Source organism: Hypomesus nipponensis, chromosome 17 (genome assembly GCF_054491055.1).
Source record: "Hypomesus nipponensis isolate SF chromosome 17, ASM5449105v1, whole genome shotgun sequence".
Classification (NCBI taxonomy): domain Eukaryota; kingdom Metazoa; phylum Chordata; class Actinopteri; order Osmeriformes; family Osmeridae; genus Hypomesus; species Hypomesus nipponensis.
The window spans coordinates 20140745-20151619 of NC_140377.1; the positions used below are offsets into that span (position 1 = coordinate 20140745).

The 10875-nt window shown below is 51.1% G+C and overlaps 1 protein-coding gene across 3 annotated transcripts; it reads right to left on the reverse strand.

Moving 5' to 3' along the window:
• Positions 1–428: 428 nt before the first annotated feature.
• tlcd4b (TLC domain containing 4b) lies at positions 429–10572 on the reverse strand. Of its 3 annotated transcripts, XM_084677979.1 has the most exons (8): positions 10256–10572; positions 9843–9961; positions 7271–7423; positions 6148–6237; positions 2404–2462; positions 1879–1973; positions 1646–1719; positions 429–778 (listed from the first exon to the last, which is right to left on the reverse strand). In XM_084677979.1, exons 3-8 carry the CDS (start codon positions 7414–7416, stop codon positions 439–441), a joined length of 804 nt encoding a protein of 267 aa, XP_084534105.1. In that variant the 5' UTR covers positions 7417–7423; positions 9843–9961; positions 10256–10572; the 3' UTR covers positions 429–438. The 3 variants fall into 3 exon arrangements, with proteins under 3 accessions (XP_084534105.1, XP_084534104.1, XP_084534106.1); XM_084677978.1 differs by lacking the exon at positions 9843–9961; XM_084677980.1 differs by lacking the exons at positions 9843–9961; positions 10256–10572 and adding an exon at positions 7795–8132.
• Positions 10573–10875: the final 303 nt, after the last annotated feature.

Genomic DNA, 10875 nt, shown 5'->3' on the forward strand with positions numbered 1-10875 from the left:
TGGACAGGAGATGGAGAGAGAGAGGAGAGATGCTGGGGGGGGGGGGAGGGGCGAGCTAGAGGAGGAGAGGGCGCCACGCCGGCAGTGTCACTGGTCAGTCCGTCTACTGCGGGCGAGAAACGTCGAGATGCGCCTGGCTGGTGCGTGTGCGCGTTGGACTCCTCGTCCTGGGAGACGGGGAGCAGAGCCGTTCAACCCCGCCGCCCCTGCACGGGAGGCGAGGGGGGGGAACAGGACGAGGTGTGTGTGTGTGTGTTTCTGTTTGTACGGGTGGCGGAGGCTGAGGGGGAGTGAGGTCGGCGGGGCGCCCCAAGGCGATGAAGAGCAGGGCGGTGGGGGGTGATACTTCTCAGCCCCTCTGTCTCAGCCCCCCCCCCCCCCCCCCCCCGGGTCTGAGGCCGTACCCTCCCCCCCCCCCCCACCCTCCCTGCAGTCGCCTCAGTCGGTGTGGTTGTTGACGTTGTTCTGCTTGTCCGTGGGGGCATCCGCTGCTTTGGCCTTGCGCCCGGCGCCCCTGATCACCTTGTAGCAGCCGCGGGCGATCTTGTACATCCACACCGTGTTCAGCACGTCCAGCGCGATGCACGACGTGATCCAGGCCACCTGAGCTGCCAGGCCCAGCCGCTCGAACGCCGGCGTGCCGAACGTGGCGAACACGCTCCGCCAGTAGGGCGGCATGACCACGATGCGCACCACAAAGAAGACCACCGCCATGGCCACGCCGTTGGCGCACACCAGGCGGTCGGAGCGCGGGTACTTGAGGGTTTCGAAGAACCACCTGGGGGGAGAGGAGGAGAGAAGAGGATGGATGGAGGAGGATGGATGAGAGGAGGAAAGAAGAGGATGGATGAGAGGAGGAAAGAAGAGGATGGATGGAGGAGGATGGATGAGAGGAGGAAAGAAGAGGATGGATGGAGGAGGATGGATGAGAGGAGGAGAGAAGAGGATGGATGGAGGAGGATGGATGAGAGGAGGAAAGAAGAGGATGGATGAGAGGAGAGAAGAGGATGGATGAGAGGAGGATGGATGAGGAGGAGAGGAGAGGAGAGAAGAGGACGGATGAGAGGAGGATGGATGAGGAGGAGAGGAGAGGAGAGAAGAGGACGGATGAGAGGAGGATGGATGAGAGGAGGAGAGAAGAGGATGGATGAGAGAAGGAGGGATGAGGAGAGGAGAGGACGGATGAAAGGAGGATGGATGAGAGGAGGAGAGAAGAGGATGGATGGAGGAGGATGGATGAGAGGAGGAGAGAAGAGGATGGATGAGAGAAGGAGGGAAGAGGATGGATGGAGGAGGATGGATGAGAGGAGGAGAGAAGAGGATGGATGAGAGAAGGAGGGAAGGGGAGAGAAGAGAAGGAGAAACAAAAAGGAGAGAAGACAAAGACAAGAGGATGGATGAGAGGAGAAGGAAAACGAGAGAAAGGGAGGAAGAGGATGATAGCGGCATTTATTATTTTAAAGTACAGACAGTGCAGGGTTTGAATGCTACAAAGACAATCCACACAACGAGTAACCATTCACCCTGAGCATTACCAGTTTGATGAGGTCCGTTAAGTCAGAAATCGCAAGAGGCACCTTAATAACAAAGTACGTGGAAAAGGAAAACATTTTGAAAAGACTGAGCAAGCTGCAAGCTGGGGTACCTTTGGTTCACAAAAGGCGTGGATAATTCTGAAATGAGGCGGAAGTTGGCAAAATATGGAAGCACGCCGCGAGTCTGAGGGAGAAAATGACCAAACAAAAAAAAACAAAAGGAAAACGCTGTTAATGTTTGCACAAAATTACATAAACAAACAAATGCTATACAGTTCAAGAAGTGTAACCCTCAAAGCCGGAGGAAACATCCTTCGGCTGTGGAAGGTGACCGCCTTCTCACCAGGACGTATCCGTAAGCGTACAGCGCCGCCAAGTGGTGACAGACGAAGAAGCTGTCCCCCATGGTGCTCCAGTTCCGGGCCAGCAGCACCAGGTCTGCACAGCACACAGGGGAACGCCAGGCCATTAACACACCGCGTACACTGACGGAGCAATACAGCCAATCCAAATGAAAAGACAACCGACGACTGTTGCAGATTTGATTTGAAGACGGATGGAAAATGATACATATACATATATATATATATATATATATATAATAAATAACCAATCTTAAGGTTATGTTAAAGTTTCCTTTAAACTTTCAACTGAATTTGCCATGTTTGGTTGATATTGTATTATCTGGTAACATTAATAGTATACCGACGTCCATAGTAACGATATAAAAATTGTTTCTGTGTTCTGTGGTTCCACCGTTGCTTTGGCAATATGAACATTTGTTTCTTAATGCCAATAAAGCCAATTGAATTGAATTGGAAAACGATAAGAGGGAGGCTTATCACCATAGACACACACACACACATACCGTAGAGTAGATAACCGCAGGTTATAGCGACGTTAAGCTTCACTAGACTGGGATCTCCCCTGTGGGACAGAAACGACACACAACACAAAACAAGATGATCACTTCAGGGAGGCTGACCCAACCTAAAACAAAGAACAAAACCGACTTACGGATTTCAAGTAAGTAAGTAAAACTTTATTCATATAGCACATTTCATACAAGAATTGTAGCTCAAGGTGCTTTACATAAAATCAATAATACAAGTGATAAAAGTAATAATTAAAATAGCAACAATAATATTCAAGTGATTTGAACGCACGCCTCGGGGGAACGGTCTACTCCCAAGACGCAAACTCGGCGTACTGTGGTGCGACGCTGCGCCCGTTCTGCTGCAGAGCTGCCCCATGGGAGGTCCTACTGACTGGTAGGCCTGCAGGCCTGGTGAGGCTGGCCCTCTGTGTGACCCGCTACGGCCCAGGTGGATGTTGACAGAGCGTCAGTGGGATGTTGACTGAAGGAGCGCTCCTGCTGGGCGTGCGTGTGCGTGTGTGTGTCCCCCCAGAGTGGTCAGTGTCCATGTAAGCAGGCACCAATGACATAAATAGCTAAGTGGATAGGGAATCGGGCTCGTAATCAGAAGGTCACTGGTTCGATTCCCGGCCGTGCCAAATGACGTTGTGTCCTTGGGCAAGGCACTTCACCCTACTTGCCTCGTCCCTGTACTTACTGTAAGTCGCACTGGATAAGAGCATCTGCTAAATGACTAAATGTAATGTAAATAAAAGAAAATCTTGACTGAGTGTGTGGGTGGGCGGGTGAGGGCCTTCAAGGGCTGCACCGTAGGTCGTAGTTGTAGCCCAAGGCTATGGTTCCTTGGAAAGATTGTTTTACCGCTGTATGCTGATCAGAAGATATTCGGCATTGGCATGCAGCCTGCTCGACCTGTATGCCAACATCACACTGTGCGTGTGTGTGTTGAGGGGGGCACGAGGGCAGGTGTGTGTGTGTGTGTCGGTAGTAAGGTAATCGTGTAACTGATACAGTTTCCAGTCGAAAGTATTGTGTGGCAGAGACAGGTCTCGTCATGGCTTCTGTGAGTAATAGAACACCCACACACACACAGAGCGCTTTAGGGGCAGCATCAAGAGAGAAGCCATCTTGCCTTGGGAATATCTCAAACGGGGAAATATCTCAAACGTGCAGGACAGGGGCACCCTGAGGACCAGGGTTGGGAACCACTGCTTCGGATGACACTGTTCCCCAATTGAACCCCCCCCCCTCTCTCCCTCTTTCTCTCCCTCTCTCTCTCTGTCTCCCGCCCGCTCTGCTTCCTCAAGTCCCCTCCCTCTGTCCCTGAACCCTGTTCCATAGTACTTCCATATCATGACACAGAGGTTCATCGTACAGCAGCGATAATGTATGAGAGTCGGGTCAGTGTGAGCCGGGGCCTGTCCAAAGGTCCGTCTCTGATAGAGAGAGAGGGGGGAGAGGATGTTCACCCCTCAAACACTAAACCTTGGACTCTGACCAACACCCCCCCCCCCCCCCCCAGTCCAGCTAAGAAGCTGTGTAGAAGCTATCGGGCCGATAGCGCGTGGTAAACACTCGTACAGTAACATGAGTGACAACCGTTCCGAGGGGAGGCCCAGAAACACATGCCTACAACACGGTTCGTCGTCCTCGCAAACACTAAACGTTTGTCGACGCCGGCAATGCCAAAGCTCGTTGCTGCGGCGTTGCTGCGGAGTGCGGCAGAGAGAGAGCAACTCTTCAGAGCCGCTTCGCGAGTTGTTAACGAGAGAAGAAACCGACCTCGGACATGAGAGAACGGAAATGCTTCTCTTTATGAAGAAAAATCCTTCTCCTTTAGTTCACTCTGCCAAACGAGATGAGCCGTTTGCTGTCACTTAGCCAGACTGTTTGTCATTGGCTACTGGTTTTCTTTGAGCGACTATTACGCTTCCTCTTTCATTTGTACTCTATCGACCGATACTCTCAAAACTAATTGGTATTGGTGCGTGCACCTCTACTGGAGGGGGGTTTCCGGTATGGCTGAACGTCTGAGGAAAGATACTGTGATGGAGGCTGAGCGGTGGATGTGACGGTGCAAACTGTACACAGCAGCTTCCCCCAGCCAATCAATCAGCCAGTCAGTCAGTCAGTCAAACACCGGCCAATCAATCAGCCAGTCAGTCAGGTAATCAGCCAGCCAGCCAGTCGATCTTCCACTGTGTGAGTGATGGTGCAGAGGCTACAGAGCAGCTTCCGCTAGTCAGTCAGTCAGTCAGTCAGGGCTCGTGCTGAGCGGTCCAGCTCGATCACAATGCCTCTCTGTGACAGTCTGTCTCAATGAAGCTCTAATACAGTCACGCTGACTGGGGAATCCAGCGTTTACTCCACACGCTCAGTGATGCAACCACAGGGACTAGCAAGCCAGCTAGTTAGCCAGCCAGCTAATGAACTAGTATTGCTACAATCAAGTACGACGGCGCGAGTGCAGCAACAACCAAGGACTAGTGAACTAGCTTAGCTACAGCCAAGCTACTAAACTGGTGTGGAGAGGTGGAGACTAAAAGAGAGGAGGAGGAAACGGTTAGGGAAACCGTGCTGTTGAGTGACACACAGGGAAACCCAAAGACAAGATGGCGACAGTACATCATGATTGGCGGAGGGGGGGGGGGGGGGGGGGGGGGAGTAATTACATAGCAAACACAACAGACTAAACTCTCTCAAGAAAAGGATTGGAGCGTGAGTGAATGTGTGTCAAGCACCAGTAAGTACACCCTGCAGAGGGCTGTTTCCCTGAGCCAGGTCCACTCTCCTCTCCCTTCTACTCTACTGATTCTTCTCTCTCTCTTTTTGCCCCATCAGCTGGCCAGGACAACGCGGGGACACAATACGAGTGAGGGCAGGGGGGGGGGGGGGGGGGGCTGTATTGATCATGCAGCCTGAGACGTAGGGTGGCACAGGGGGAGAGGGGATGAGAGGGTGGGTTGGGGCTCCGTGAGGAGAGGGGGCTCACGGGGGTGTCACACGGAGAGGCAATGGGGGAGGGGGGGGGGTGGAGGGAAGGGGGTAGGCGGAGACTGGGCTACTGTTGTCTGCTATGAAAAGGAGCCTTGTTGGCAGGATTCTGTCCTGTCTGATCGGAACAGGAGAGGAAGAGAAACAGAGAGGGGCAGAGAGAGAGAGGGACAGAGAGAGGGACAGAGAGAGAGAGGGGCAGAGAGAGAGAGGGGCAGAGAGAGAGAGGGGCAGAGAGAGAGAGGGGCAGAGAGAGAGAGGGGCAGAGAGAGAGAGGGGCAGAGAGAGAGAGGGGCAGAGAGAGAGGGGCAGAGAGAGAGAGGCAGAGAGAGAGAGGCAGAGAGAGAGAGAGAGAGAGAGAGAGAGAGAGGGGCAAGAGAGAGGGGCAAGAGAGAGAGAGAGAGAGGGGGGGGGGGGGAGTCTTTTAGGATTCGATGATGGAAATCCCAGTCAGAAGTAGGAGCGTTCAAAAGAGAGAGGGAGACGGGAAGTAAACAGGGGGGGGGGATAATGAAAGGGCAAATCGGCTAGAGCTCCACATCTCTGGAGACTTCCCCGACAGATGAGCTCGGTGCACCTCCCTCTCTTTCCACTGACGAGAACAACAGCTTCACCATATCCCTGGTGTCTAAACCCCTCCTCCTTCCCCTTCCTCCCTTGGGGGGCCGGGGGCTTGTCTTGTGTTCTGGTCTAGAGACACACAGATGGGGAGAAAGCGAGCCGGGTTTCAATTCCTCTTACCAGACGGGATCCGCGTTGACGGCGTCGTCAAACCACAGGATGTAGAGGCAGAACAGGCCCACGATCAGGGCATGGACAGTGGACACCAACCTGAAGGAAGGACACACACACACACACACACACACACACAGAGAGAGAGAGAGAGAGAGGCTCAACATGAGGAAGTCGCTTTTTGTGCCAAGTGTGACTAAATGAGTAGAAATGTCAACACAAGGCCTCAAGTTCCGGTTCTCACACACTGACAGATAACCTTAGAGACGTCTACAAGAAGAAGAATGCCAATAACGGGAAAAAATTATCTGCATCATCTAACACCACAACAAGAAATTTGGGCTGACTAAGACCATGGGAGCTTTCAATAATGCCTGGATGACAACGGACACAGCAAACTGGAACAAGAAGGGTTCCATGTGTGTGTGTGTGTGTGTGTGTGCGTGAGAGAGAAAGAGACTATCAAACATGGCTGAGCACCCCTGACCTTTGGAGCTGTTATCAGAGTAAGTTAAGAGTCACTCCAAGTCTCAGGTGGCTGTTATCTGTCCTCCACTCAGAACCCACAGGCTCAGAGTCTTTAGACCAGGGGAAAGATGGCAGAATAAGGGATTCACCCCAACACTCTCCGAATCTGGGGGGAAAGGCACGCTTTTCTAGAGCTGAGCCTCCAATCCTGCCTAGTCTGTTTCACCGAGGGGCCTCAGGACTCCCAGTGTGCTCTTCCTCCTCACATAAACCACACAGACACACCGGAGTTACACAACCTCCAGGGCCCACTCTGTCTAACCTTAGTACCTGACAGATCATCAATGTCTACAGGGCACAAACATCCAAACTGTTGTGAACTCTAACCCTAACCCACACAAACATGCATACACTAATCCAAGGGAGGTACGGAAAGAACCAGTAATCCGGGCTCGACCGTGCTATTACACAACGACAAGCGACCTATCTTTGTGCCGAAACCCTAACTAACTCCACTCTCAGGTCTCTTTTACTGGTTCAGCCTCAAAGAATACCAGCCAGGCATAACATGTAACCAGTCTCACAGGAGTTACAGGCCAGACGTATAGCTTTGGTGTGTGTGTGTGTGTGTGTGTGTGAGTGTGTGTGTGTGTGTGTACTGTACCTGGAGTTCCACTCGGTGAGCTTGGTGGTGGGCAGGCTTCCGTAACTAGGGGTGATGACAGCCGAGAGCAGGGGACTGGCCACCGAGAACATCAACTGGAACCCCACAAAGCTGCCAGCCACCACGCTCAACTCTCTCGTCTCCATCACTCACCTGGGGGGGGGGAGAGGGGAGGGAGAGAGAGAGAGAGAGAGAGAGAGAGAGAGAGGGAGGGAGGGAGGGAGGGAGAGAGAGAGAGAGAGAGAGAGAGAGAGAGAGAGAGAGGGGGGGGAGAGAGAGAGAGAGAGGGAGGGAGGGAGGGAGAGAGAGAGAGGGGGGGAGAGAGAGAGGGGGGGTAGGGGAGGGAGAGAGAGAGAGAAAGAGAGGGAGGGGAGGGACAGAGGGGGGGGGGGTAGGGGAGGGAGAGAGGGGGGAGGGAGACACGGACCGTTAGTTCAGACACAGGAGGCTCGGGCTGTTAGGGGAGACTGTCGGTGGCGGTGGTGGTGGTGGGGGGATGGGTTCGAAAATGCCTAAAGAGAGACCTGGCATAACCATGGCAGAGGAGACCAACCGGGGGGAGAGGAGGGGATGGACCCTCCAAGGGCCCGAAACTCACTCGTGGGTACTTGGGCAATGGGCGATTATGTACAAATTGTTTAGGGCATAGAAAAGGAATTAGCACTCGAAAGCAAACAATGCCAAGTTGTTGAGGGCAAAGAGGATTGTTCTGATGAGGCAAGCGGTCGGAGGGTTGGCGCAACGGAGAGGAGGATGAAGGAAATGAGTAATGGAGCGAAGCTGAAGTAGTCAATTAAAAAACAGACAACAAAGTCGAGGTGGAAGAGAAGGAAAAAGAGATAGAGAGAGAAAGACCTTTGAGAGAAACAGAGAAACAGACAAAAGCAGAGAGAGAAGACAGAGCCTTGAAGCGAGAGACAGAGAAAGAGAGAGGAGTCATTGCCCCGCAGTGCCTAACGAACGGTCATGTCGAGGACCTGGTGGACGCGTCTGGTTCATCTCACACGCCAAAACACACTACATGTCCACAAGTGCTCCTCTTCATTCACTGAAAAGACAAAACCACAGCCTCTGATGAGATCCCCGTGACCCATCTAGCGACAGGCTTCCTCCCGCTCCATCAACATGTTGTTTTCAACGAGAAGAGATTAAGAAGCTGGGAGTTCTCATTCCCTGTGGAAGGCCTTTTGCTCAGAGCTTCCAACACTCGACCTCAAGTTTCTCTGTGGTTCCTGGTGTTTTGCGTCCTCATCTTGACCACCACACATTCTCAAGAAACCCCAGTGGACACAGCAAAACTCCAAGGATTCAGGCTATTGTGAACCCTGGACTCGGCTTAATAAGGGCTCAATCGCAAATGCAAGAGTAAATCCACCACCAAACAGGCTGCTTAGATGAAGCAACGCAATTCAAAACTCTATCCTGGAACAAGCAACTCGTTTGACGATAAGCCCGTGATTGCGAAAGGGTACACATGATTGTGTGACCGGTACCGTCCAGAAGGGCCGGTAAGGTTTGGCTAGGTAGTTGGCTACGTCAGGTTCTGAGAAAGCCTCTGTAGGTCTCACTCTTGGCCCAACTGACACCACAGGCATTCCGCCTGCTCCAGTCTGATCTATTTATACCACAAAAACCCCAATGTCATAAGTGCCTTCTGTCACAGTAGTATAGCTGTTATGATATAGGCTACATAATACAAAGCATTCAAGCACAGCAGAAGGCCACGCTCATACTGGGGCCTGCCTCATTTTTGTGGCCTGCCTCAAATTATGCCAGACAACTGTCAAAGCTATTACCCCTACCTCACCCTGAATTAGGCCCAGTAGTGTGAACCTGTTCGTTACTATAAGAGGATGCCGGATAGTCACGCTGTCCCTATCCACGTTCATTGACGTCCCTGATCGTAGGCTTCGTGAGCTTGAATAATTAATTGGCATTTCTCACCTGGGAAGCTGGTTTGGACTGCCCGGGCCGGTCTACTGAGACGGAGAGAACGGGTCGGAGGCTTGCTTGAGCTGCTTGACAGCTCTAGCACGCTGTATACCATCAACGGCTGACCTTGTTCCTCACACCTTAGTGCTACCGTCAGCAAACCATGACCTAAGTCCTTGGCATATCGACCAATATAAATAATAGCGGTCCAATTACCCCCCTTACAGTGGAAATCCAAAACGCGTTCCGGCGGAGTATGCTGCAATGCTGCACAGCCTGCACAGCACAGGCCGTTGCAGGTGACAGGCTCCAACTCAGGGAATACACAATCTTCTGCAATTAAAACCGTGGAGTGCTCTACTTGGAGATACGATTTCAGATATTGAACGTTACCAGTATTTCTAGAACAACTGATAGCGGCACGGTTTCCTTGCTGAAATATTTACCAAAAACGACAGCCGATTATTTCCTCCCCTTAACGGGGACTGCAGCAAAATTCCTTAAGCGAGCTAGCTAGCAAGCTAAACCAATTCCCTTTAGTGCACTTACAAGTGTTAGTTAAATTGTGAAAGCATTAGCTCTACAGCTATGTATTTAACTAAGTAAGAATTCAAACTGGGGTTAGGGAAATGTTGTTTACCTCCCTGAGTCTGGCTTATTGCCCTTCCACTTGGGAAAGGCATACACAATCATGCATATGTTGGCAGGGAATGCAGCAGTCCCTTGTTCTCGGCGTCGTGCGTGATAGCAGCAGGGAGACTAATGTGCAAGAAAGAAGCAACGTGTGAAATGTCTCGCATTTGGGAAACAGATTCCTAACCAATGACATTGGATTATAGTTTAGCCAGATGGTAAACGAGTTTTAGCATGTTGATAGCCAAAAGTCAAACTGCTACATGAATTGTGAGAAAGGCAAAGCTATGCTATAGCCACAATGTAAGGGGTCGTATTGCGGTCACAAGGTCTAAATAATAAAGCATTGGTGTCTTCACAATCATAGCATGCACTGGAAAACAATTAGATATATGTAAATAGTGTATACGAAGTCACTACCTGATATCAGTTGCATAGGTCTGTGTAAGTAGATCTAGCTTCTGTTTAGCTGCCGTCTTCACTTTCTTAACTTAGCAAGTCGGCTACAGCTTGCTAGCAGTAGCAGAATCCCACTGTCACTGACTAGCAGTGAGCGTCCTCGGGATCAAGGGGCAACGCCGAATATGCATAACCACTATACAGTCCCTGGAGAATTCTTGATCCTAGTTTATTTTCCAAATCGACAGTTTCCAGATATGATTTAAAAACAAAGTTTCCCCCGTTATATTTTGGCATTGACAGCTCGTAGTGACTCGTAATGACGCCAACACGCAGATAACCTACCACCCACTTCTAAAGCACACACCCCTTCATTTGGCCACACCCACAACGAACAAAGGCCAAGCAGCACATTGTATTTCTTAGTTAAAATCAAATGTACATGACGCATGCTATTATTATCAATAGTTCACCTAACCAGAAGAACGTGGAAAAAAAATCCTGAAAGAAATAGGTCAAGCACTTACCCGATTGCTATGCATGTAAATGAAGGTTTCTGTCAAAGCTTTCAAGAGGTGTGGTTGATTTAATGTTATTATTTCTTAAATCATTGTTGTGGTGTACTGAAGATGTCATATCCT